The sequence below is a fragment of the Branchiostoma belcheri genome, unplaced genomic scaffold (assembly GCF_001625305.1).
Source record: "Branchiostoma belcheri isolate BF01 breed outbred unplaced genomic scaffold, Haploidv18h27 scaffold7, whole genome shotgun sequence".
NCBI classification, from domain to species: Eukaryota; Metazoa; Chordata; class Leptocardii; order Amphioxiformes; family Branchiostomatidae; genus Branchiostoma; species Branchiostoma belcheri.
In genome coordinates, this window is record NW_017804353.1 from 3,172,642 (window position 1) to 3,200,611 (window position 27,970).

The 27,970-nt window shown below is 42.6% G+C and overlaps 2 protein-coding genes and 1 pseudogene across 3 annotated transcripts; 1 reads left to right on the forward strand and 2 right to left on the reverse strand.

Moving 5' to 3' along the window:
• Positions 1 to 143: 143 nt before the first annotated feature.
• LOC109484359 lies at positions 144 to 7,183 on the reverse strand. Its single transcript, XM_019787612.1, has 5 exons — positions 6,479 to 7,183; positions 4,528 to 4,658; positions 4,299 to 4,367; positions 3,904 to 4,007; positions 144 to 3,673 (listed from the first exon to the last, which is right to left on the reverse strand). Exons 1-5 carry the CDS (start codon positions 7,181 to 7,183, stop codon positions 273 to 275), a joined length of 4,410 nt encoding a protein of 1,469 aa, XP_019643171.1. The 3' UTR covers positions 144 to 272.
• Positions 7,184 to 15,217: 8,034 nt separating this feature from the next.
• On the forward strand, positions 15,218 to 16,638 carry LOC109484619 (ATP-binding cassette sub-family A member 2-like). 2 transcript variants are annotated; one of them, XM_019787965.1, is made up of 3 exons: positions 15,218 to 15,346; positions 15,954 to 16,148; positions 16,581 to 16,638. In XM_019787965.1, the coding sequence occupies exons 1-3, from the start codon at positions 15,248 to 15,250 to the stop codon at positions 16,611 to 16,613; spliced, it is 327 nt and encodes a 108-aa protein (XP_019643524.1). In that variant the 5' UTR covers positions 15,218 to 15,247; the 3' UTR covers positions 16,614 to 16,638. The 2 variants fall into 2 exon arrangements, 1 of the variants encoding a protein (XP_019643524.1); XR_002141076.1 differs by lacking the exons at positions 15,218 to 15,346; positions 16,581 to 16,638 and adding an exon at positions 15,359 to 15,483 and having other exon boundaries at positions 15,954 to 16,054.
• A 4,837-nt stretch (positions 16,639 to 21,475) lies between these two features.
• Positions 21,476 to 27,906, reverse strand: LOC109484648 (annotated as a pseudogene).
• Between the last annotated feature and the right edge of the window lie 64 nt (positions 27,907 to 27,970).

The window sequence follows — 27,970 nt, forward strand, 5'->3', positions numbered from 1 at the left end:
TTGATCGATTGTACCTTCGGAAGTGATCGATCACTAATTGTCCTAATGAAGGCAATAGTGGTTGTTGAAAATTTGATCTTTGTGTAACCCTTGGTTGCATTACAACCAACACAGATGAACTTTCATGATACTATAGTATAGTATAGTATATTAGTATAAAATCTGTCCATCCAGAGCCACCTAAATCTGCAGAGATTTCACAAAATAATCTCCCCCCCAAAGGCTTTTCAATGTTTTTCATGGATGCTCTTGCAGTTACTCTCATTGTTCAGTCACTTTTGTCCTGAAAGTACATCTTGCAGGAAGTGCTTTAATTTGCGCATTTTGTCAATGTCAGGATGTGCTATAGTCTTGCACATTTGCAGTGCCTGTTCACAGTAGCTTAGTGCTTTTATGTAATCACCCAGTTCACCCCATGTTACTCCTAGGTAAAACAGTGATGTGGCAATGTCAGTATGTTCTTTGTCCTTGCCATAGATAGTCCTGTACATCTGCAGTGCCTCTTCTAGGTAGCTGACCGCCTTTCTGTGATAGCCAACTTTAATACAGGCTACTGCTAAATTTCTGAGTAGTATGGCTGTTTGAGGATGTGCATTGATCTGACTATACATGCTCCTGTGCATCTGTAGTGCCTGTTCAAAGTAGCTGAGTGCTTTTCTGTGATCACCCAGGGCGCTACATGTACCTCCTAGATTATAAAGTGGTGTGACAATGTCAGAATGTACAGCATCCACACCGTAGACATTCCTGTGCATCTGGAATGCCTGCTCAAGGTATCTAAGTGCTTTCTTGTACTCACCCAGGTTACTCAGGGTTGTTCCTATGTTAGAAAGTGATTTGGCAATGTGAGAATGTGCAGCACCCTGACCATAAACTTTCCTGCACATCTGTAGTGCCTGCCTATGGTATCTGAGTGCTTTTCTGTCATTACCAAGGCCAGACCAGGCTGACCCCAGATTGCCAAAAGAAGAGGCAATGTCAGAATGTGCAGTACCTTGACCATAGACACTGGTTTGCATCTGCAGTGCCTGTTCATGGTAGCTGATTGCCTTTCTGTGATCACCTAGATTGCACCAGGCAAGCCCAATGTTGTTGAGTGAAGTAGCAATTTCAGGATGTGTATTGGTCTGACCATAGACATCCCTGTGCATCTGCAGTGACTGTTCAAGGTAGCTGATTGCTATTCTGCTTTCACCCAGATTTTGCCAAGCCATTCCTATGTTGTTGAATGATCTGGCAATATCAGGATGTGCCTTACTCTCTCTATAGATACATCTCCGCATCTGCAGTGCCTGCTCATGGTAGCTGATAGCTTTCCTATAATCACCAACTTCACACCAGGTTGACCCTATAACACTGAGTTGGGTAGCAATGTTGGGATGTGCTGTATCCTGACCATAGATGCTCCTAACCATTGCCAGTGCCTGTTCACAGTAGCTCATACCTCTTCTGTGATCACCAAGTCTACTCCATGCTCCCCCGAGATTGTTGAGTGAAGTGGCAATTTCAGGATGTGCTGTACTATGACCATAAATACACCTCTGCATCTGCAGTGCATTTATATTGAAGTCTATTGCTTTTTTATAATCATTCAAGTGGTACCAAGCCATCCCCATGTTTCGGAGTAAAATAGCAATGTCTGGATTTGCTGTTGTGTGCCTAAAGGGACTGATGAGCCTGTGCATCTGTAGTGCTTCTCCAAAATAGCCGAGTGCTTTATTGTAATCTGCCAGGAAGATCCAGGATTCTCCCAGGCTGTTAAGTAACACGGCAATGTCAGGATGTGCTGTCCTCTTCCCATAGACACTCCTAAACATCTGTAGTGCCTGTTCATAGTAGCGGACTGCTTCCATGTCATTGCCCGAGCATGCCAAGGCATTCCCAAGCATGGAATGGATCTCGGCAATTAAACATGGAGTATATGCTGAGTTCTGACCACACATTCGCAGTGCCTGTTCATTGTAGCCAATAACCTTTTGGTAATCACCCATTCTGAAATAAGCAACTTGAATATCGTTGAGAAGCAAGATTTTCTCATCGTCGTTTCCATTTTCTTCTTCGAGAGCCTGACAGAAGAAAGTGGTAGCTAGCCTATATTTACACAGCTCATAGTACATCTTTCCTTGTACTCTTAGAGAATTATCATAGAGCTCAAGAACTGAGCTTAGAAGTTCAGATGGTTTCTTTCCATGCCATTCAGTCAAAGCTTTCTTAAGTGGAATTGCTGTGTAGTAGTATCTGAAAAGCAGTTTTTCATTTCCAATATGGAAAACTGGTATCAATGCAGTTGTTTGCATATCATTATCATTGGTCTGTGGGGATGATTCCTGTCTTTCCATTGAGGCCAAAGCTGACAGGTTTTCCTTCTGTCCACCATTTGCAATGTATGTTTTGAGCCTGAGTTCTGCAGAGATGCTGGTAAGCACTGTCAGGTGGTGTGCATTGTTGGGGCTGATCACTTGCTGGCTTTCCATTTTGTCTATTGTCTCCCACACTGTGGTAGGTATGATGCCTGAAGACAGTGCCAAGCAGTCCACTGCTACAGCTGGGAAGCGATAGAGTTCTTTCTTCACATCAATCAGCCCTGCTGTAAGTGTTTCTTTGTTAGTGTGGCTCATGATGTTTTCTTTAAGAGTCTCCTGTGCCAGTTGTCGAGCCATTTTGCCCCCATCAGCTTGCAGTATCTTCACTGTGATGGCCATGTACATGTCAATCAAGTCCTGATCCCCTGCTATCAGGCATGGGTTTCTCAAGATAGAGGCAAGGTGATATCCTTCCTTCAGGTACAATGTGGCATCCTTTTGAAGTAAAGAAACCATGTTTTCTGGGGTGCAGATGAGTTCACTGGATGGGTCATTCATAGTTCCCTGCCTGCCCAGTGGAGTCTTGCTTGCTTTTGGCATGGAGCCATCAAATGCAAACCCATGTGGTGTAACAGAGTCGTAGTACCAGTTGTCCAGTGGATGCCCAGAGTAGAAGTCATTGAGACATTTTATTCCCAGTGCTGGGAGAATGGTTTCTCCCAGATTGACTACCTTGAGGTGTAGATAGTGAGTGATTTTGCAGAAATACACAAGACATTCGTCACTTTCATCCTCTACCAAGATGGCAAACTCCAGGTCTGAGTATGGAGTTACCAGTCCTGTGGCCTGTGAACCCAAACCTATCAGGGCATACTTACATGGAGGGGGACCCATTAACCCAATACACCCATCTACAAGTAAACTGATGAACTCTTTTCTTTGTTGTGCAATGTTCTCAAACAACTGCCTGACAGCCTGAGCTCGTTTTGCCTCTATCTCCTTGACACATGGGTCATCCTCATCATGTACATAGGGATCCAGCTGCTGGTCAATGGTTTCCATCTCCAGCTTGATCTGTTCCCGCATCTCCTTCAGCTGTTTCTTGTGATTTTCTATCTGATCTTGAAATGAAACATTATGTACATGTACACCTAAGATACATTTAAGAAATGACTCTTGTACATCTTTGACAGTTGATGCTATGTTACCATTGAGGACTTGATCCTCTGACCTGGCTATTGCTGCATTGTAGAGTGCTGCTGCTTTGACAAAGTCTCCCCCGTCTCCTGTCTGCTGACCTCGCTTACTGTAGACATCCCCCAACTTGCACAGGGGCTCCACCTCTCTCTGGTACTGCTTGGCTATGGGATCTGGGAGGATAATGTTAGACAAGTCATGTATAATGTACATTACCACTTAGTCTATAAGACTACAATTATGTACAACATGTATAATCATCATGATAATAAAATAAATGTAACTATTCATAGAATTATGGTACTACATGTAGCTTTACTATAAAGTGGATGTGCTTCAAATGAGAACAATTTTAATTACATCCTGAGGAAAAGCACCACTCTTGTCTCAAGTTTGTTCTTACCTCTCACGTGTACCATCTTGAGTGCAGCTGCAAAGTGCTGCTCTGCTGAGTCCAGGTCAGCATTGTCAATGGATGATTCGCCTTTCTTGAGGTGATCTTCGTACCTTTGGATTATGGTGACAAAAGTTTAAACAAAATCAAGAAATACAAATTATATTCAATAGGAAGACTTAGTATCAAATACATGTATCAAGCCAATAATTTCTATAATACATTGCACATTCAAATGATAATATAATGCAGTCATAGAAACTTCAAAGATTACTTGTTTCTATATACTATAGGATTTTTCAATTATACATCACACATTCAAATGATAATGTAGCGCAGTCATAGAAAATTCAAAGATTACTGTCTTGTTTGTAATAGTATATAATGTAGGATTTTTCTCTCACATGTGTTTGAGTCTTTCTTGTTTCACTGTTTCAGCTGCAACTCTGGTCATTTCTGGCTTTGTTGCACTGCTGTTAAAAGGCATATTTCATAAAGATGTATATGTCATCTTTTCTAATTTGACAGTTAAATGCCATGTAGTCTACCATAATTAACAAATTTACGGACTCCGAAATAGATTCAACTTTTACTTCCATCAACTTTGTGCAACTTGTAGAAAGGTTTGCCCACCTTGATTTGTCCTGAAGGACATGTTGGTCTGGAGTAACTGTTACATCTGTCACTGTGCTTGTGATGTTTCCCAACTCATGCTCTTTGGATGGACTTCTTTCTCTTTGTCTTGATGTTTTCAGTGAGAATTTCTGCAGGAGTTATTCCACATTTGTTGCAATTTTTATAGTGTATTTAACTTAAGTTAATCCTTTATGTATGTACACAAGAGGTTGTACTGATAAGGACCTACATATAATATCAATTTGACAAAAAAACAGTTTGACTAAGAGAGCAAGATTTTAAAAAAACACTTCATTCTCGGCTTCACAGAGGATTTCTTTTAGCCATACAGGTGTGCAATAAAGAGAGGAAGAAGACAACCTAATTTTTTTAGATTTAGAAAATCAAAGTGAATTTCGAAGTTGTGCAGTGTTCACTGTAGCATCTTGCAAATACAAAATGTATAATATACATTTTGTATTTGCAAGATGCTACAGTTTTCAAGAGTTTGAAAATGAATGAAATTAATACAAATGGTGACACAGTAACAAGGACAGGGAGAGTACACTGCACAACTTCGTAATTGTCTTCGTCAGAAGGACTATGAAATTGTCTCGCCGGAGTGTGGGGAACTGCGGATTTTGCGACATAACTCTGGAAGGCATGATTCGACGTCCATGATTTTTGGCAGGCAGATTACCGCTGTTAAGGCCAAAGTCAAGTACAAGTTTTGGCTTCGTGGGGGGTCCGTGCGTCACGTTAGTGCACCTTTTGTGTTTGTGGCTTGTTAGCAAGATAACTCAAGTATTTGTAAAATGTTGATTATAATTCTTGGTGTGGTGCTTACTATTGTCGGGACCAAGGTTAAGTTCGTTACTGAGCTTCGTGGGGGGTTTCGTTGTGACTACAGGGGGCATTTTGTTAATTTTTCTTGTGAGCAGGATAACTTTTGTATGTATGGATGGAAGTTAATGAAATTTGATAGGCATATTACTGTCGTGGTCTCCAAGATTGAGTTCAAAGATGAGAGTCGTGGAGGTCGTTATGTCCCCGTAATAGGACCTTTTGTGTTTAGAAATCCCCCCCCTACATCTGCTTGGAGACAGCCGACCGCTGGATATAGCCGGGGAACCCCATAATGGGATGGGATCAAATGACGTTACATTGAGGGATTGTACTATAACTTCAGCAGGGGGAGGATAGGTTGGACATATGTCAGGTTATTTTCTACGGCCACACCAAGTAATTGCTATGGATGACGTCCACTGGAGACCTTAAATCTAATTACCTTAAATTTAAGGCAAGCGCGCAATAAAAACACGAAGGGCCGAAAAACGAGATGCCTAGATTTGGAATATACTAACTGTAGAAGTACAAATGTTAGGACACAAAGAACACAAGAAACAAGTCTTCTATTTGTCATAAAGACAAATTAACAAAACAGCAGTAGTCACCCTGTTCTGATTCTTTCCTTTATAACATCTTCTCTTATTATATTTTGCGGCGCTGTCGTGACACTTTCAACACAGTAAGAATTTCTTGAACGTTTTTTTCCAGTAACAGTCCAAACTCAAATAACGTAGGGGGGGGGGCTAACACGGGTGACGACGCATCTGTATAATCTGCGGCAAACCGTTTCAGGGTGTTCTGTACCATAAAAATAGTACAGAGAGTCTTTTGTTCTTTAGACCAAATTGATTATTAAAAAGATTGAAGAATACGCATGTTAATTTCTCTAGAACGATGTACCTCTGACGAAGACATGAGATCTCCGACCTCTAGTTCACTTTGATTTTCTAAATCTAAAACATTAGGTTGTCTTCTTCCTCTCTTTATTCCACACCTGTATGGCTAAAAAATCCTCTGTGAAGCAGAGAATGAAGTGTTTTTTTTAATCATGCCCTGTTAGTCAAACTGTTTTTTCTTCAGGAATATTAGGGAAAAGCAAAGCCTGACAAAAACTACTCACCCTTTTAACTGCTTCACTGATCTTCCCTGTATACAGGATTCGATGTTCCAGAGTCAGTTTTGTCTCAGCATCCCCACATGTTGTCAGGGCCTTGTTGTACATGGCAGCTGCCTTGGAGAACTGGGATGCATCAGAGGTTTTCTTGCCTTTCTCAAGATAGAAATCACCAAGAACTTTAAGAATTTGGAGCTCCAATAATGCGTCCCCTGCCTCTATTGCTGCCACAAGTGCTTCTGTGTAAATGTCCTCTGTAGAACGCCAGGATTCCCCAACAGTTTTCTCCAATTTGTGGCACACTTTTGCCACCCTTAAAACATTGTTGTGGTCAACATGTTTACAGTTCCTTGAAGTCTGATACTGTGGACTGTACCCCTGTAGCAGTTGTCTGGTCCAGGAGAGTTTCTCCGTGTAGCTGATACGATGTTCCAGTGTTTGTCCCACATCTGGATCTGTGCAGCGCAGTAAGGCAGCAGCATACAGGGCAGCAGCCTTGTCAAACTCTGCTGAGTCTTTCCTGAGCTTACCTTTCCGAAGATGCAGGTCTCCAAGACTTTTTAGGACTTCTAGTTCCACAACAACATCCTTCCTAATAATGGCTTCTCTCAGGGCCTGCCGATAGCCAATTTGCTTGCCATGTTGACTCTTGAGACACAGTTCTAAATCCTGAAGCCTGTTTGCCAGGCTGGTCATGTTGATGTCAGACATATCCATACAAAATACAGAGTCCTTAATTATCCCTCAGAAGGTGTTGAATGTCTGTTTCTTCCCATGTCAGCAAAAGTTCTGGTTTTTCCCTGTGACTAAGGTGGAATTTGACCTGTGAAACTTCTGGGACTTTCCATGGAGTCACATGTCAGTCAGCAGTTTGTTTCATAAAAGTGTAAATATGTACATGTAGCTTGCCAAATAATGGGTAAAGGTCACTTAATACCTAACATATGCAGACCTCATCTTTGGCCACCTAATCTAGGTCCGTGTTGATACTAGAAACTTTTAAGGTAACATTTGCAAAGCAAAATGTTTATCTTTGCATAATTATGGTCTGTCCTGTTAATTTTTACTCAAGCACATTCATACATGTATATAGTCAGACAGAAGTCTAAATCCCTCCTGCTATAAAATTGCAACATCTGTATCTGTATCAGTATTGCCGGTATAACCGCTCTTCAGCGTAACACTCCAGCTAACATGATGTAACCCAACACTAGACCATGGTACATGTAACAGCCAGTCTGGTTCAGATCATTGACCATTTTGGTTTGGAGAAGAAGAGGAAACAGAGCAAAAACAATATTGTTTTCCTTCGGTTAATATAATTACATGTATATAATTATTAGTATATGTAATGCAATTCTTATTTTGTCATCGTACATTCAAAGTGTACAGTAACTTGATAATTATGTAATGCCTTTTTCCAGGTACGGTGCCCTGTCCTTTGGGAACGTCCGTGATTACGTGCCGACCTCCCTCAACAACATCCACGACTCTGCCCAGAGCTCTTACTCAGGACTCAGGAAACTCGCTGTCAGGCATGTGGCCAAGGTAGGAACACCCCCTTTTCATGAGTGGACTAGTCCAAATCAGACAAGACTGACAGAAATTTGACTGATAGGTAGATCATTCTATTTTTCTGCAGGGGTGGTAAAATTATAGGATGTTCTCAAATTAACAAAAGCATGAACGTTTGCTTAAAATACATGCTTTAACTTAAAACCATGCAGAATTGAATGAATGATGGAAGAAGAAAGAACTGTAAGTATAATGAAGAAATGAAGAAACTTGAGAAAGAATGAATGTTTAATGGATGAATATTCTTTTATTGCTAGACCAGGTATGGTAACTGTTAGACTCACCTATTCCTTTTAGCAACATTTGCAAATGCTATTTTACTGACTAGTATGTTTTTTTCTCCCTTTCTCTCTCCAGGCTTGGTATAACCACAAGGGCTACCACAGCATGCCGACCTACCTCAACACCCTGAACAACGCCATCCTCAGGGCCAACGTACCCAAGTCTGAACAGGACCTCGGCAACCCTGCAGCTTATGGTAACCGTCATCAGATTCTGCCTCTTCAAATCAATCATTCTTTAGTTGGTTGGTTGTAAAAGTGTACCATTCTCCTATAGACATGACATGGTGTATCATGACCACTATTGTTGTTATCAATTCCTAGATGGCAGATGGTGGTGGCAATTACACAATGTAAAGAACACTGAATGTTAAAGAACCCACCTCAAAAAGAGTGATTGTATTTTTATAACAAGAACCATCATGTCACAATTACTGTAACTACAGTGTTACAGTACCAAATTAGCCTTAAAATTCAGACATATTTTCTTATAATTCCATTCCTGCAGGAATAACAGTGATAAACCACCCTATGAACGAGTCGAGCATGTGGCTGACTGAATTTACTTTGTAACTGTGCGGTTGTATAATTCTGTTCTGTTGTTCTTACAGGTATAACTGTGATAAACCACCCAATGAACGAGACCAGCACACGGCTGACATCAGAGTACATCCTGCAGGGCACGGACGTGGTCATCGCCATCTTCATCATCGTCGCCATGTCCTTCGTGCCGGCCAGCTTCGTCGTGTTCCTGGTGTTCGAGCGCTCCATCAAGGCCAAACACCTGCAGTTTGTCAGCGGGGTCAACCCCATCATCTACTGGGTCTCCAACTATGCCTGGGATATGGTGAGAAAATAGCATGTCATAAATATCTACATTAAAGATGTAAGCTTGGCTAACTTGCAATTTTAGCTTGTATAAGGAGCCCGTCCCTCTCATTGGTCAGGCCACTAGAGAGTGGCTTTTGCACAGAGTCTGTTGGATCTCAGACATTTTATGTGAAATTTTGTTCTTGTTGTTGTTTTTCCTTTGCATTGCTGTAGTCCATCAAGCTTGTATATGTGGTTGAACCGTTCTTTGTTCACGAGAGGCTCAAATCAACCTGCAGGTTTTTTTTTTCATAGGAAGATTAGGGTTAGGGCAGGTCTTTCATGTAGTTCATTAGAAAAATGAGTTATTAACTGTCTTGTCTGGTTCCCAGCTGAACTACCTCCTCCCGGCCACCTGCTGTGTCATTATCCTGACCATCTTTGACCTGCCAGCGTACACCTCAACTACAAACTTCCCTGCTGTGGTGGCACTGTTCCTCATGTATGGGTAAGTATTGTACAGTATTATGTTGTGAATTTCATGAACTTAGAGCAAACAACATCCTCTGAGCTAGCCTGGGTGCCATCCTCCGTAGTTTCCGCCCGCTCCCTAATGTTGCTGGCTACCAGTGACATTAGGGAGCATACTCCAAGTAGCCAGATTTATTCAATTGCTTCGATTTTGTATAATTTACATAATGATTGTTCTACATGTACCTGGATGTCTAACCTTCATCAATGTATAACAGTAACTGTTCTAACTCCCTTCTCTGTTTTTCCATCTGCTAACTTCCCAGTTGGTCGATCACCCCGATGATGTACCCGGTGTCGTTCTGGTTCAACGTTCCGAGCCACGCCTACGTGTTCCTCATTGTCATCAACCTGTTCATCGGCATCACCGCTACCGTGGCCACCTTCATGTTCCAACTCTTCCAGTACGACAAGGTGAGGAAGAAAATCATTCAATTTAAACTAAGGCCACGCCAATTTATTTATTTTTAATAATCCATAGTTTTCGGACATTTAACTGAAGGTGAAATATAGCAAGCAGGCATCTTAAGAACAGAGGGCAGGAAGGAAAAATATGAATATGTCAGACTCTGTATTAACTCCAAAGACCCTTGTGGACTGCAAGCAGCTTAGGTCTAAACCTAGTCCTCAGGCTTTCTTCTCATTAAGCATATTTTTTTATAAATTTGTGGGACCTGAATAACAGAGGAGATGAACAAATGGATTACAATCATAGTGTCATACTACATGTGTATGGACTTTTTATTTGTACACAACCAGGAGAAACTCTACTTGTCAATCATATTATACTCGACAAGAAGTAGTAACTGTTTTGAAAGAAAAAAAATGCCAGAAACCAGATAAAACCTTCAATGTTGTTGTTTTCCTCAGGACCTGCATGCCATCAATGAGTACATGAGGAAGGCGTTCCTGCTGTTCCCTAACTACTGCCTGGGGCGAGGCCTGATGGACCTGGCTTACAACGAGTACTTCAACGAGTACTACCTCAAGATCGGTATGGATCAACTTAAAAAACAGAATAATCATTATTGCCTTCTACTGAATTTTATGTTTCATATACAGGAACATCATTCTGTTTTTGAAACCATCTGTCAGTGAGTTTTTTTAGATCAGTACTGGTGAGGCAATAAGTCACTGTTCTATATACCGGTAAACAACATACTATTATTAAATAAATGATTATATACAGTCACGTAATATTCTTATTTCCAATATATATAGGCACAGTGACTTCACTGCTTTTTTATGCCATCATTCTTCACCAAATTATGTTCTCTAAAAATCCCCTGAAAAGACAGAGCAGAATACTCGTACATTAACACTTGAATAGGCAAAACCAGTTTTATAGAATGACAGAATTACGTTCACGAATGTCCTCAGTAAGGGATGGTCTCTCACAGCAGTTTGTCCTTGACCTTGCAGGCCAGGAGGACAAGGTGAAGTCTCCGTTTGACTGGGAGCTGGTGACCCGCAGTCTGGTTGCCATGGCAGCAGAGGGTCTGGTGTTCTTCTTCATCACCATCCTGTGTGAATACAAGTTCTTCTTCAAGCCCAAGTAAGTTTCATCATCTTATCATCATGTAAGTAAGGGACTGTTATTTTCACCTTTTTTATGTGGCCATGGCAACAGAGAATATTGTGTTCTTCAAAGACTTAAGTTTCGTTGACTGGAAATATATTTAAGGCTTAAAAGGGCATGAAAAGGCACTTTGGAAGACACAGTGAAGAATTAAAAAAAAAACTGCATCAAAATTGGTTTTCTTACATTATGAAGAATCATCTTGTGTGTGTGTCCATATGTCACGTATATGAGCCTTTCAAAGTCCATTCTTAATTTCTATACAAATGTCATAGAGTCAACTGATGTATCTTTAATTTGTTTGTAATGGGTATTTTTAAAATAGATGGCAAAGGGTTTTATTTTGACTCGTTGTATTATAAGTTCTTTGATCCAATCTAAACATCAATGCTCTTTGTACCTGCCTTTGTCTGCCAGGTACCTGGCTGTATCTGAGGAACCAATCGAGGATGAGGATATTGATGTGGCCAACGAGCGGCAGCGGATCCTGAGGGGGGACGCCGACAAGGACCTCATGAAACTCTCCAACCTCACCAAGGTAGACAGGGCTTGAAATTTTAACTTGAAACTATGGCGGCCACACCAATATGAATATACAATACTCAAACACTGAATCACAGTGCACGTGTATATTGTTACTACTCCTAGCATTTACTACATTCTGTATATGTTGCTTGCTTGCATGCAATGATGTTTTGTGTGTTTTGCCAGGTGTACAAGACGAGTAAGAAGAACGGGCAGACTCCTGCTGTGGACAGGCTGTGTGTGGCAGTGCCATGTGGGGAGGTAGGTTGTCTTGTCTTGTGTATCTACCAATAAGGTTGTCAGAACATGGAATGTATTCTAAAGATTTTGAAGGAAATCAGAATGCATACTACAGACTGCATGATTCTAATTATGCCATCCTGCATCCTCACAGTGCTTTGGGCTGCTGGGAGTGAATGGTGCAGGTAAAACAACAACCTTCAAGATGCTGACTGGGGAGATCGCTGTGACTGGGGGAGAGGCCTTCCTGAACGGACACGGGTGAGTCTGTCACACAGGCATGCTTCTATCTCTGGGATCAAAAATACCATCTGTATATTACGCATATTTACTTAATGCTGGTTAAGTTGGGGCTGTGCACCACTAGATATTTTTCATGTTGCCTAACCTGCATTGGGCCATGACAAAACCAGCCTAAGACATATGCCCAGCAATGGTCAAAAACTACCTTGCATTCTTCAAAGTAGCATAATTGAAGACTGCAGAGAACCAAGTTAGCCAAATTACAAATGGTGACACTAGGAACATTTTTGTCAAAGAGTTTCATTTATTTATAAACTAACAGGCAAAGAAATTGCAGTAAATTGCAGTCCCTTTCAATTCCTATCACTGACATTACCCTTAATTGTTCCAGTATCCTAAAAGACATCATCAAAGTTCACCAGAGCATAGGATACTGCCCGCAGTTCGACGCTCTGCTGGACGAACTCACGGCACGCGGACACCTGACCATGTACGCACGGCTACGGGGTATCCCATGGTCTGAAACTGATCAGGTTTGTTTGTTTGTTTGTTTGAGCCTTTCCTTATTCTTATTCATCAAATAGTCAAAGCAGTCTGCTGGCTTTTCATTGTCAAGAGGGAAAAGGGAAGAGGTCAGGGTCAGATGAAATATACAGGTTATATGATTTAAGTCGTAACCCATAAGTTTTACAAAGTCAGTTTGACATAACATTCTTACAGTCACAGGCATATACATGGTTCTACAAAAAAAGCACATCCATATGGCAAAAAAACACATTTGATCATTTAGTATGTATATTGAAATAAGAGCAAGGAGCCATATTTAATTTTGCTTTATCTAATTCACTACGTATTTGCCAAGACACTGGCAAAAAATCTAACAAAAAACAAGATAACTTAAGAGTAACTATTTACTCTGCCATTCCAGGTAGTGAACTGGGCCCTGCGTAAGCTGGCCCTGATGCCGTACGCAGACAAACCAGCGGGAACGCTCAGCGGAGGGAACAAGCGCAAACTCTCCACCGCCATCGCTCTCATCGGATTTCCTCCTCTCATCTTCCTCGTAAGTTGGATTTCATATTTTGGTCCGTGGTCTTTCCTTCTTGCTGAAACACAAAGGGGTGAGTAGCACAGTCTCTTGGGATTTGAACCTGTGCCAAACCCAGGCCGCCAGCTCACAAATCCAAAGCACTATCCACAAGGCTAAAAGGTCTGGATCAGTTGGACTGGTCAGTTGGTGACACTTGAGCCCCACTGCTAATGCCCTTTTGTAATAAAAAATACATGTTAGATTTTTACTGTCATCAGAATAGTTTGGAGTATTACTTTCTGCTGGATGAACTTCCAGATCACAGGATACAACTTAAAATGTCAGTTGGTCTGGCCTTAAAAGTTAGTCCGCCTGTTTTCAGGATGAGCCGACCACCGGTATGGACCCTGCAGCTCGGCGGTTCCTCTGGGACCTTATCAAGTCTATCATCCAGACTGGACGCTCTGTCATCCTCACTTCACACAGGTAAAGGTTTTTCTCATCACTCAACTTTTAAAGCATATATGCATCCCCTTTTTTTGCTCGTAGTGCAGCTGAAGTTGGACAATTCCCCAAATCTGAGGCAAACATTTTAGACTTGCTTTCTATTGATTCAGAAGCGTTTTACATCATGTGCAATTGAATGACATGTCTTCAAGTCGGTAGTCCTTCGCAGTCAAAGACGAATGTGGCTTCTGAGTCCCAAACTCGAGGCACACAATCATCCACGCATTGCACATTGGTCATCTATTGTCAGGATTGCTGTTAATTAATGTACAATGTATGTCACATCTTAAATGGTATGTCTGTTAGGTACATTATATAATAGAAATATGTTTGTTCTTCCTCCCAGTATGGAGGAGTGTGAGGCCCTGTGCACACGGCTGGCCATCATGGTGAACGGCAGGTTCAAGTGTCTGGGCAGCATCCAGCACCTCAAGAACAGGTATGTGTGGACTGGGGTAATGATAGTTAACTTGTTAGTTGCTAATATGTTTATTAGTCAGTTTTTGATAGTTAACTTGCCAGCTTGTTAGTTCATTAGTTAGTCAGTCAGTTAGCTAGTTAGTTTATCAGCTAGTTAGTTACTTAGTGAGAGATTGAAAGGTTGATTGAATAATTATTTGCAACAGCTGATTCATACATGTACATGTAGCTAGCTAGCTAGTACACATGTACATGAATGTATACAAAGGCCATTACAAGGACTAAAATGGAAGATCTTTACATAAGAATGAAGAGAATCATACCATCCTACTTTTAGTAAGTTAAACATAGAGTTTAAGAAAATTGTGCTTTTTAAAGGTTACTCTACATGATGTCTGTTGCTCTGTTCCCACAGGTTTGGAGATGGGTACATGATCACAGTCAGGGTGAAACCTGGAGCGGAGGTGAAGCAAGTTGTCAGGTTCTTCAACCGTACATTCCCAGAGGCTGTCATGAAGGTGGGTTTTTAGTCCAAATCATTAATTTCATTTAGTTCTTTCCCACTTTTTTCTAGATTCCAGAAGTGTTTTGCAAGACAGTCCTGGCTAGATATTGTACATGTGTCCATGGGAAAGGCACTTCACACGACTTTCTTCAATCAAAGGTGTAAACTGGGTGCCTGACTTAAGGGGTTCCGGTGGAGGTAAAAGACAGTGGAAAGAGAGGGATGGGCTCCGCCTTCAAGTACCATGCCCTAAACACAATGGACTAACAACCCACTGCCATAATGGCCTCATAAAGGCTATAGGACTACCATTACCTTCTACATCTTACATTTTTTTATGTCAACCTTTTTTCAGGAGCGTCACCACAACATGGTTCAGTACGAGCTGAAGTCAGCTGACCTGTCACTGGCCTTCATCTTCACCAAGATGGAGGAGGTTCAGGAGACCCTCAGGATAGAGGACTACTCTGTCAGCCAGACTACACTGGACAATGTGAGTAATGCTGGTTCTCCTACACGTGTATGACACATGTATGTGTCTGTTAAAAACAGTTACAGTCAAACTAACCAGGTTCAGGAGACACTCAGGATAGAGGACTACTCTGTCAGCCAGACTACACTGGACAATGTGAGTAACACTGGTTCTCCTACACGTGTATGACACGTGTATGTGTCTGTTAAAAACAGTTACAGTCAAACTAACCTGAGGTTCAGGAGACCCTCAGGATAGAGGACTACTCTGTCAGCCAGACTACACTCGACAATGTGAGTAAAATTGGCTCTCCTTTCATGTATGTTAAAAACAGTTAAAGTCAAATCTAGCCAACCAATCAGGCTGAGGAGATCTGTCAGCCAGACGACTCTCGACAATGTGAGAAATTTTTCCTTCTCCCTGTATGTGTAGGCTAAAAACATTTGATACAATTTCAGGGCAGCAGTCTGGATGAGGAAATCTGATACTGATACATGTATTTACTGCCATTCCTTAGCACATTTTTATCATCATTTTATTATACTAAGTCTTAGTGTGTTTGAAATAGCCCCCAAACAAGACAGATCTCATAATGACAGAATGATGCTCCTATTGGTACATGTAGTTCTGGGCAGTCTTGATTTACAGGTGTATGTATGTACTTACCTCTCTGTTGAGGAGGACCACTAAGGTGCTGACAGTAAGAGATTGTGTAACACACTGTCAGGCTAATCTAAACAATTGTCCAATCCCTTCCCCATAGGTGTTTGTGAACTTTGCCAAGAAGCAGAGTGACATCTTTGACGACTCTGTCCCGGCGGAGAGCACCACGCCGTCGCCACGGCGATTTCGACTGTTCCGGCGGCGCACGGAGACGGAGATGCAGCCGATCGTCCTGTCTGAGGAGTCGCTGGACCAGGAGGAGGAGGCCGTGTCCATCCAGCTGGAACAGTCCATGGTGAGTGGTTAAGTCTTCATCAGGCCTTCATACTGGGTTATTGACAGTAGAATTTGGCAAAACTAGGCCATGGCTTGTGTTTGTTCATGTGTGTGTGTGTCCATCCAACTTCAACATTGAATTTGTTATCTTTTTCAAGGCTGTAATATTCTAAGTGCTGATGGTGTTACAATGTACATCACATTCAGACGTGTGTGTGTGTGTGTGTGTGTGTGTGTGTGTGTGTGTGTGTGTGTGTGTGTGTGTGTGTGTGTGTGTGTGTGTTTTATATTACACATTTAACTTATAATTACTGATGAATATATTTAATGATGCTTGACCCATGGGAGATACATGTAGAATCAGAAGAAGAATAAGTTGCCCAAAATAGTTCCCTCACTTTAACTTTTGCTATTTATTGATTTAACGAATCAACCTTTCCAAATTTTCTAGGCTCGCCTGGACTTCATTGACTCTACTTGTTGAGAACCAATCTGCGCCATTGTGAAGATTTGTATCGTGTAATGTGTGATAAACCCAAGCCACAAGCAAGACGTCGCTAATGGACATTAAGGACTTCAGACAAACCGTGGCCAAACATTCCTGTAGTTGACCTGCAGGGATGACTGTGTATGACAGCAATAGTAGAGGTAGATGTTTCTGCAACTGATGACTTAATGGTGTACATGTGAGTTTGCAGTAGTGGAATCTTGATATGGTATATTGTAATTCAATTGCTTTCGTAAACTTTAGGTGATTGCGGTGTATTATACAGTAGGGAAAAGGTTTTCTTGTACGTCTGTGACAATGTCTTGTTTGTATATAGAGGAGAACCAGTCATGAAAGAGTTGCATTCAAGCGTAGAGAAGTCTTACATGTACCTGACATTGTGTATTGTGTCATACTTTCCTAGGAAGCTACGAAAGCAAAGAGATATAGGTGATGCATTGGATTCCTTTTTCCTAAAGCCTTTTGGTGAAACCATTCCTTAAGAACCAAGTTAAACTCCTGAGATTGTATCTGCCAAATCTACTTAAAGTCAGGTGATTTTGTACAGACCACCTCTTGTATGTGACTCCCTGAAAATTGTACAAATTTCAAAGTTTCGAAGTTGTAAGACAATCAGCAATGCAGAAGAGCTTTCTGCATTTGTGCTCTGATGCCATAACTTTTGTGAGTATCAAAAAGAATCTACTATGTAGAAGAAATTGAAACCTGATGGATCAGAAAAGGCACTGTACATGTCACATGTAGGTCGTTATGTGTCGGATTTAGATGCCAATGGACCTATACCATTATTACGTCACAGTTTGTTTACCTGTTCTAAAGAACATTCTAGAACGGTCAGTTAAAGAATAAAGATCATTTCAAAGTTTTCAAAGTCAGGTATGTCTGATTTTTGCTGCGCCTAGTTGTGTTGACACAGCATTACATGCCGCATTGGTGATTTAGTTGTGACATTAGACGAAAGTAGTACTGTATTAAAAGCCTTATATTAGGCTAACGCTACACAAACGAACACCGCGCTACGCACCCCTGTACAACATAAACGTCGATTGACCGGCATTCATTGCGGTAAACAAACTGTGATGTAATAATGGTATAGGTCCATTGTAATGTCATTGAGAATATTTGATAAATCGTTGATTCGGCAGATCTTAAAATATCAAATTGTTTGTTCACATTTACTGATAAAAAAATCTTATTACAAATGTATTGTAGTGCAAGATTGTTGGTTAGTCAATGTTAACATATAGACACTAAGTTGAAGTACATTATTCTGTAGTATCAATTATTAAATATAAATGTATACTGTAAGCAAAAAGTATCTATTAGTAAACATAGGAATGCTTCTAACAAAGAATCATTGTACTGAAAAGATATGCACTGTTCCAAACCAAAGTGCACTTCACATTTGCACTAACGTTGCAAAATATGTTCATATCACGCTTAATAAGTAAATCCAATCTGCATAAATTATGTAAGAAATGTTGTTTTCTAGTTGGTTTTAGTTGAACTTAATGAATGATATACAAGATTGTATGTTGTGCCTGGAGCTGAGTTTCAGGCTGCAATATTGGTAGTTACATGGCCAGGTTGGTGCCATAGTTCGTTGTATTAGAAACTGAATTATTGTTTAAAAAAGAACATATAAAAGTTTGTTTCCTAATTGTAGATTGTAGTAAGGCACATGTAATGCGTAAATTCTGCTAGATTGTATCTTTGACAGTGTTAGATACATAGCATTGTGCATACAATGTCACTCAATTTGTGAGGTTAGCGTTTCGACTCCCAGTCTACAGGATGAGTTATGAAGTCCAATACACACACTACTTCAGAGTTGAAATGTATGTAATGTGGGCCACTGTTTTTCAGAATTGAATATTTTATTATGGCATTGATGCCGTGGAAAATGTCTTTATTATTATTAGATGAACATTGTTTCCTTTACATGTATGTTAGCCAAGCAGATAGAAGAAATTCCTTTATAGTGAAATGGCTCCTTTACAGATTGATTTGTTTTGGAAGTTAACGTGATGTGTTGTTTTTAAAGTGAAGGTGTATAGCGAGTGTACATGTATATACATGTACATGTTAGATGTACATGTACAGTAGTGGAAGCACTCTCCAAGCAGAGCTAGATTTACATTCCTTTGTATTGCCCAGATTTTTGTCAGTGGTCCAGTTCTTGGATAAAGACTATAAGAAAGTTGGGCAAGTCAAAAGAAGGTTACTGTTCAAAATCCCCATCCAATATTTGCTTGGAGAGACCATCATAGAACCACATTTTAAAGCCCATATTTTTTTCAGATATTTTTAAGTGCTGATATTACAAAATGTATATAGTGCTGTTCATGGAGCTGGTCTTTGAGTTAATCAATCACAATGTGACATGCTGCATTTTGTTGGCTGAAGCCTGAATTTGACAGTATTAAGTGTTACTGGACAACTCAAATTTTGAAATCCATGGCTGGGCTATGATGTTGTTTCAATGTTGCTAACCTAAAATTTACGTAAACGATGATTTCAGTTTCCATATTGCAATGATATATGAATAGGAGATAACAACAATGCTGTGTTTTTTTATTTGTTGCTTTCTGTATATTTTTTTCTTTACATGTGTTAAAGCAAGAAAATTATAATGTCCTTAGGCTTGATTTGACAAAGCCACACAAGTCGTAAAATGCAGTACTTATGTAAGCTCTGTAGTGTTTTATTGTGGGGAAAGCTTCAGACACTTTCGAAGAATTGAAATCAATTTGGGATCATTGATCTAACGCTGTGTCAAAAGAAAGTGACTGTACTGCTGTGCCACAGTTCTGTACCCTTGCTACATTGTATCAACCCATTAATGCACTGATAAGCATTCCAAATGTGGCCATGTACTGTGATGATGATGATAAACTTTGATACAATGAATATCAACCATTTGTGTGTGGCATGTTGGACAATGAAAACTGCACTTTCAGCACTTTTTCTGCCTTTCCAGAATCATGTACAAACGTTTTCACTGCGGTGATTTTTCCAACTTTGAATAAACATTTCAAGCAAGGGCACAAAATATCTTGTGTTGTTTATTTGTCTCACTGTTGTTGACTGTGTGAATGTGTGTTTGTCACATCGTTTGATCTGAAACTTTTATTTCTAAGCATAACGAAGAACATAAAAATTGAATTCAGCCAAATTTCTAGACGAACTTTAGACTTTTGCCAAGAAAAAATGACACTCCTTTTGACAGGTGGGTTCAGAAATGGTTGAAATATCGTCAAAAAAAGCTCCGTCTTCAGTCGCTTGTACAAGCCGTTCTAGAAATTGTTGTCTCAAAATTAATAGATACAAGACTAAAACAGTTCTTTCCCGATAAATTCGTGTTATCCAGGTAGTCATAGTGAGCCTCAAGGTCAAGAACAAGAGCAGGAAAGACCTGGAGTAAAAACCCCATAAGAGCCCATCGGGTTTCCCAAGTCGCGAATTGGCCGAATCTGGGAATGAGCGAGGCTTCGTTAGCGAGATACGGCCCTTTCCAGAACGAGAGCTCCAAAACCGGGGTGTGATAGGGGATGAATTTCCGCTTTTTCAATTTTAGTAAAATGAAACTTTTGACATTTTTCTTTGCTCTTAATTTCAGAGTATACTACTCATGGCCTCTATGATATTCATACTTAATGCCTTCGCTCAAATCTTCTTCATTCTCGAGTTATACGTAAAAATGTGATTTTGCGATCAGCTGATCGCTTGCAGAAGTGGTCACAGCCTTTGCAGAAGTGGAGTTTTCGCTGTCTGATACATTACCATATGACAGAAAACCAAGCAGATGTCAGAGGGGAAAGACCGTATACTTATAGTTTATACATGTACATTTTGTACTTGCCGACGAGCTGACTTCTAGCGGGCAACGTAGGTTTCTACGAGCAAAAAAAATCACTGCAGTAATAGGAGGAACAGTTTGAGGCACTTTATTTTTTGGTAACAGCCTTCCGTTGACTCAGATCACATATATAACAAAAGAAAAGGCGCCCATAAAATGGAATCATTGATCGTGGTGCCCGTAACCATTTTATTGGGAAGGATTTCAAAGCCACCTTACTAACATATGACTGTCTGATAAATCTAAATGTACGTGTGCATAAAATCTACATGGTTTTAAGAGTATGCTGCCAAAGGTCTACTATACACAAAAAAATATATAGACATTTAACGCCATCCTAGACTAGCTACATTGAGATAAAACGCTGAAAACTGGGTATCTATTATACACTAGTGAAAGATAATGGTGAAATACGCATACTAAAATATGATCTATTGGAATTTCCTAAAATTATGACGCTGACAGTAAAATCTGTAGCTATATTCCAGGCTTCATTTTTTTCACTAAAGTTAAATGCATTTCATCACACTTATTTTCCTATGTTACATGTACAAGTTAGCAACCATAAAAATAATGTATTTCATGGATTTTACAATCCGAGCAAAATCAACTTACGCTTCTATGATATGAAACATATATAATTTATATTGATAGTTTTGAAGACTACTAAAATACACTAGTGTTATGTAATCTTTTGACTTTACAGTTATATCATATAATACTGAATATATATATCATGTCAAAACATTTCATGTTATATCATTTATGTACTTTGCATAGAAAGATTATTCTTCATAAACTAATGTTCCTCATATTTGTAATGTCTGCTGTGGTACCTTTGCATATCTTTACATTCAGTACATTGCTGTTAATCTTTACTCAATCTAAACTTATGTTTCTACTGTGATATTGTATTTACTATTTCTTAAGACAAGTCGTTTTCTACTGTTGACAAATCTAAAAATGCTGGTAAGTTTAAAAAAAAACGGCAATTAGTAACGTGGGATCCCTGATATACATGCACGTCTGAATGACTTATTTCAACATTGTAGATCAGGCCTGAAATCAGCTGCTACGTAGAGCTGTGTACCTCACATGAGCCGGGCCTGTACCTATGTCACCATGATTCACCGAGCGCGTCGGCAGAACGTACTGCGCCTGTGGGAAACCCCGATTTTTCACGGTTCTCGATGGAAGTTTGGTCAACGTTGGTTTAGAATTTTGCCTGTTGCAAACGATATCTTTTCCAACATAACATTTGTAAACTACAGACTGGATGTTAACATTATAAACGCGAATACAACCTTATATGAGACGCTCTGCTGAAGTGCTATGCATAATACACTACGGGTTTCACGCAGGTGCAGTACGTTCTGCGGACGTGCTGATTCACTGCAGATACCGGTCCTCCCCGAAGATCTTGAGGTAGTCGAAGCGCACGACCACGTGCAGGGCGCAGTCCGTGAACAGGGCATGTCCCCCGGGGGTCAGGATCAGACCCCGCACCAGGGGGTGGGGGGTCATGGTCTCTATCCCGGCCAGGGGGTCCCCCTGGAGGGAGAACAGGGTCAGGTGCAGGGGGGAGGGGTGGCCCTTACTGCCGGTCACATCGCCTGATGGAGGAGGGAAGAAGTTTTGTATTTACACTACTTTGAAAATGATGTTTTCATTTAGTGACTGAATTTCAATCTTCCAGTTTCTACTGCTATTTGTTGTGTTGCACTACACGAAAGCCCATTCAAGAACACATACATACATGCAAAAACACGCACATAAACGCGCGCACTCACAAACAAACATACATACATACGCACACACACACACACACACACAAACACATACACGCACACACACATGCACACACACGCACGCACATACACACAAACGCACACAAACACACACACGCACACAAACACAGGCATTAAAACACACGCACAAACACACACACACACACACACACACACAAACACACGCACACAAACACAAACTGGCACACAGACACACACACACTGGCTGTGTGTATGGATGGCGTTCAGCACCAAGGACAGGTTGCATACGTGTTTTTGAGATGTGAACCTTACCTATGAGGATGCGGTCCGGTGAGGGGATGACGGCGACAGAGATGGGATGACGGCAGGTCGGGACGTTCCCCACCTGTCCCAGGTACCGCCCGTCATGACTCAGCAAAATCGCACCTGGGGGAGAAGTCGCCAGAGATAGAAACATCATGTCGAAACTGTTGACTTTCTTCTGTATCTGTGCCTGTATAGCTGGTATAACCATCCTTCGACGTAACACCCCAGCTTCTGTATCTGTATAGCCGGTATAACTGCCCTTGGGCGTAACACACCAGCTTCTGTATAGCCGGTATAACGGCCCTTTGGTGTAACACACCAGCTTCTGTATCTGTATAGCCGGTATAACCCCCCTTCGGCGTAACACACCAGCTTCTATATCTGTATAGCCTGTAAAACTGCCCTAGGGCGTAACACACCAGCTTCTGAATCTGTATAGCCGCTATAACCACCAGTTAATCTGTATCTGTATATGAATAATATATGTAACGGATGTGTAACACACCAGCTTCGCGGGCACGCGTCGCAGCTGCCTATATATTGCACTGAACAACCTGTCACACCTAACCTTATCGAGTCATCAGCTACAAAACGCTGTTAAAAGGCGAAAACGATCAATAAAAACCATACCCTGTACCATATGACCTTGAACAACAGGTCATGAATAAAAATGGCGGCCCTACCCGGGCTCCAGAAGTCGCTGACCACGATGACGCCGTCTGACGTCAGAGCCAGGCCGTTCGGACTCTTCAGGTGCGGACACTCTATGGAGCGGTCCAGCCGCCCGATGTACTGGTAAACAACATGGAAAACATAGGATAAAGCAGTTTCCCAGTTAAGTCTAGGTGGAGATTATCAGAAGAGACCTACAAATTAGAAAAATATCCAGCCCACCCTGTACACAATTAGTTTAGTACCATAAACTCATAGCCTGATGTCTCTTGCTAATGGTAAGGAATGATTTGGTAAAGCCCAGGTGGGACAAAACGGATCATGAAAATGAAGGAGTATTCGTCTAGTCAAGGACAAGTGTAATGTCCTTGGTGTAGTTAGAGAAAAACTCATCCACTTTCAATAAGTCTTTGCGCACGATCTTGCACCAAATAAAGACTGCCTTAGACAAATACGTTAAGCAACCGGATAAATTCTCTGAAGAGTCAGACTTTCAGACATAACGACAGCGTCCACTTTCCTTTTTTCTACCTCCATGCTTCAAGAGTGACCGAGGATAATGAGTTCCTTGATTATTTTTGTATTGGCTCTGTTGCGCAATGTTTAACCTGTATGTCTAACGTTCAATATATATCGCCGTCTTACCTTAAACAGCAGGACGGCCTTCATGAAGCGGTCGGCCACGTAGACCAGCTTGCGGCGCGCGTCGGACATGATGGCGGTGGGCATGCGCAGGTGCACGCTGCCGAACTCCCGCGGGGAGGCGCCGGGCGAGTCGAACCACAAGATCCGCGGGTACGGACGGGTGTCGCCCACCAGGATACTGCAACGATAGCATGTTTTTTAATGAAGTTTATTGCACGACAGTTGTAACGGGTACAACGTATGGCGTATGTGTGCCGGGCGAGTCGAACCACAGGATCCGCGGGTAGGGCCGGGTGTCGCCCACCAGGATACTGCAGGGACAAAATAATCTTTTTTATGAAGAAGTTTGTTGCACGACAGTTGTAATGGGTACAACGTATGGCATATGTGCGCCGGGCGAGTCGAACCACAGGATCCGCGGGTACGGCCGCGTGTCGCCCACCAGGATACTGCAAGGACACAAGCAATGATTTAGAATGTCTACCTTCGCAGGACAAGATTACTTAACTACATACTAGTAATGCAATCCAACATCACATGTCGTCTGCTACAGCACCTATTACCATGGTGACAGCCGTTTGGACCAGGCCATTATTTTGACCTTTTTGTTAGGAACGGTAAAAGAGGAAACAGGGCAGAAGGGAGGATGGAAGGAAGGAAGGAAAGGAGGACGGGAAAAAAGAAGGGTGGTAGGAAAGGAGGGAGAAAAAAGGAGGGAAGAAAGGAAGGAAGGATTGTCGGAAAGAAGGGAGAAAGAAGGAAGGATGGTCGGAAAGAACGGAGAAAGAAGGAAGGAAGGAAGGACGGACGGATGGATGGATGGATGGACAGAAGCGCTGTTACCTGTCGTACTGTGACACGTGAATGCAGCAGGGTGACTGCAGCCGGTCCGCCTCCTCGTCCAGCGGCTGCAGCACGCGCACGAAGTTCCCCTCGCAGTCGAAGATCTGCACGCGAGAGTTGTCCACGTCCACCTGTGAACAACAACATCAAAACATGCGATGTTTGTTGTAGGATCAGGCACGGTTCTGGATAGTCCCCGCGTATCCAAGAACGTAGATTTGCTCCAGGCGAGGTTCTGGATACAAGTGGACTATCTTGGACCATGCCTGAACATGAGAAGCACTTAGGCAGGTAGTTATCTTTGTTTTGTTGTAAATGCCAAGCTTCCAGGAAGAGTTTAACCATGGTGATGAAATGAAATTGGACAAACTGACAAATAAACTAACGCACCACGTGCAGCTGACCCCTGCTGTCCACGGAGATGCCGCTGGGCTTGCGGAAGTACCCCTCCATGTCTCCCCACTTCCCGATCTTCAGGTCAATCGCAACCTGGACCAACAAAATGCAAAACTGAGCCTAGCGGCACCTTATTCCTGGAAACAACGTCCTCATACTGTAGCCTTCTCAAGACAGGGAACCTGTCGATATCTTCAAACGGTGTAAAAGTAGACGACAGATGGCTCCCTGGTCGCCAACTGTACCATCTAACCGGCTAACTCTTCTGCCATACTATTCAGCCTACTAGTATTTGTCAATGACCAATTTTTACCATTTTTACAGTAACATGGTATGGGAAGCCTGGCAGAGGCTACATGTATTAAAACTCGGCTATTTTCCCTCAACGCCTAACGTCACCTTGTGCCTGGGCATGTCGTCCTGATACTGCCGCCTCCAGGCCTGTGGCGGGAGGGGAGGGGTGGGGTAGGACGCGTACGTGTAGGTGATGTCCTCGTCTTCCGCCTCGTCACTGTCGTCTAGAACCTACAGTGTAGCAAAGTCAGTGGTTTGCTTGTACTGCATGTAGCATAGTGTGGAAGGTATAGTGTAATGTAGCAAAGGCGGTGGCAGATTGTACTGCGCATAGTGTAATGTAGCAAATACAGTAGCAACTGGTATGAAAAGCACCAAATTTGGTACGCATGTAGTTACTAATAGTTAAAAAGTCCCTGTACTTTTTTGTTGTGTCAATAAAGAATCTGTATTCTTAGCAAATCAGGATATTGAGACATTTTAGTTTCTGTCCAGGTGCAAATTTCTGCTCCTTATTTGCTATTTCCATTTAAAATGTATAGGTTTGGTTCCTGCGCTGTGGCATATCTACACATGTGGAAGAAAGGCAAGAAGGAGGGAAAGCGACTATTGGACTAAAACCAGTACCCTACCTGTTTGAGGGCGGAGGCGACTCCTGTGGGCATGGACGGGGAGAACCCTCCGCTGTTCCCGCCGCGCTGCCGGGCAGGCTGCTGCTGCTGCGCGTTGACGGCGTTCTCCCAGGCCGACAGCTGACTGCTACCCGCCGAGAAGCCGTTCTGAACACCCTCGTGACTCCACACCGGTCCTGCTGGGGTGGGCACACCTGCGAATCAGCATGAAGGTTTTTTAAAACTCGGTATTCTGTGTTGCATACTAGAATTGCTACCGTTGAATACAGTAAAGATCCCTTCATCAAGAAGTTTGAAAATGCGAAAGTTTAACATCACCGGTTAGAATCATTGTGATCGTATACTTGATACTTCATTGACAAGGATACTAAGGGGTGAATTTGTTAGTTGTCATTTCTTGCATGAGACATTTGTTGTTCCGATAGCAAACTAGACATTTTGTAACCCTTTTCATTCATACAATAATTGAAAACTACGAAACCACAAATGCATGAAGATTTTTGCGCACTTACCTGTGAACAGCTGACTGAGGTCCGGAGCGGACTGCGGGTGCCAGACTGATGACGTCACCTTCCCGCCACCCCGGTAACCCCACACCTGCTGGGACACCGGCGTTGCCATGGCGACACCGTTCGACAGAATCTCCGAATCCGACTTCGTCTCCCTGACGACCTCCTCTCTCTCCCGCGGCGCGGTTGCCATGGTGATCCCGCCGGGAATGAAGTCGTCTGCGCTGCTGCGTGGCGCGTCACCGCCGGCTGACGCCACGGCCGACGTCACTTCTGACGTCACCTCGAACTCTCCGCCGCTCACGTGATCACTAGCGATGGATCCGTCACTTTGGGCCGGACGGAGATCTGAGGAAGCCGCCGCCGCACCTGACGACAGGTGTTCAGACAGGTGGCACGCCTTCAGGTGCCCGAAGTTCTCCGCCAAGAACCCTTCCACCTTGCCCCTGTCGGCTGCGAACTTTAAGAACCTGTCCTCCTTGAAACAGGTGTGTGGCTTCATCGTTTCGAGTTGCTCTGCCTGAGTCGAGATCTCCTTCTTGTGCGACAGGAGCTCCACGTTGCTGCCGGACTGCAGAACGTACTGAAACAGGGACTCCCTGTGTCGGATGATGGACATCTGTCCGTCAAACTCTTCTCTGGTTTTCGCCAGGGACAGTTGCTGGGCGTAGTACCCCATGGTCAGCTCCTCTTCCAAAGCGCGGACGCGCTGGTCGACGGCAGTCTTGTAGGCGTTTCCTGCTTCGTAGATGTCCAAGAGCGTCTTCTTATAGCAGTCCTGGACAGCTCGCACCATGTCGTTAAGCGCAGTTCGGCCCTTGGCAAACTCTTGGTTCTTGTGCTTGGCCAGGGCTAGGCTGGTCGCCAGGGAGGCTCTCTCTGTGACCGCGGCTTGTTCCGACTGGACGCACTGGTGCTTCCAGTGGTGCTCGGCCGCGCACTTGAAGCAGATGGGACGGTCGCAGTTGTTGCAGTAGAAGCTGAGGGGCGTCGCCTATAACATATACATAGAACATTTTTTTGTGTGCAATTTTTCTCTCATGCAGAAGAGTCGCAGAAGGTCTCACACATCGACAGATTTTTCTTTTACGTAAGAATAGAAAAAGGGTCTCACCTTGTGGTAGCGGCAGATCTGGTTGTTTAAGGGCTGACTGTAGCCCCCCTGTGGTGGGAGGGGGAAGACGCTGTGTTGTGGGAAGCTGGTACCGTGCGCCGGCAGGCAGGACTTGCAGAGGAAGCGGCAGCACTCCGCACAGCTGCCCGCCGCGGCTGCGCCCTGCTCGCCGCCCTCACACTGCGTACAGAACAGCTTCAGGGGCTGAGAAGCGGGTTCATCCATTTCCGAAGATCTGACTTGGTCCACCTCGCTTTACGTTTCTAGGGTGACAAATCCTACGAGTGAAAGCGG

What these genes read in the sequence shown, in the direction of transcription:
- LOC109484359 (XM_019787612.1), bottom strand. Translation starts at nt 7,183, where the DNA reads ATGTCTGACATCAACATGACCAGCCTGGCAAACAGGCTTCAGGATTTA. An exon ending in TCAGTGAAGCAGTTAAAAGG is followed by an intron (nt 4,659 to 6,478) that starts GTGAGTAGTTTT and finishes TAACTCCTGCAG; the next exon opens with AAATTCTCACTGAAAACATC. An exon ending in CAAGATGGTACACGTGAGAG is followed by an intron (nt 3,674 to 3,903) that starts GTAAGAACAAAC and finishes TTATCCTCCCAG; the next exon opens with ATCCCATAGCCAAGCAGTAC.
- LOC109484619 (XM_019787965.1), top strand. Translation starts at nt 15,248, where the DNA reads ATGTATGTGTCTGTTAAAAACAGTTACAGTCAAACTAACCAGGTTCAG. An exon ending in GCCAGACTACACTGGACAAT is followed by an intron (nt 15,347 to 15,953) that starts GTGAGTAACACT and finishes CCTTCCCCATAG; the next exon opens with GTGTTTGTGAACTTTGCCAA. An exon ending in TCCAGCTGGAACAGTCCATG is followed by an intron (nt 16,149 to 16,580) that starts GTGAGTGGTTAA and finishes CAAATTTTCTAG; the next exon opens with GCTCGCCTGGACTTCATTGA.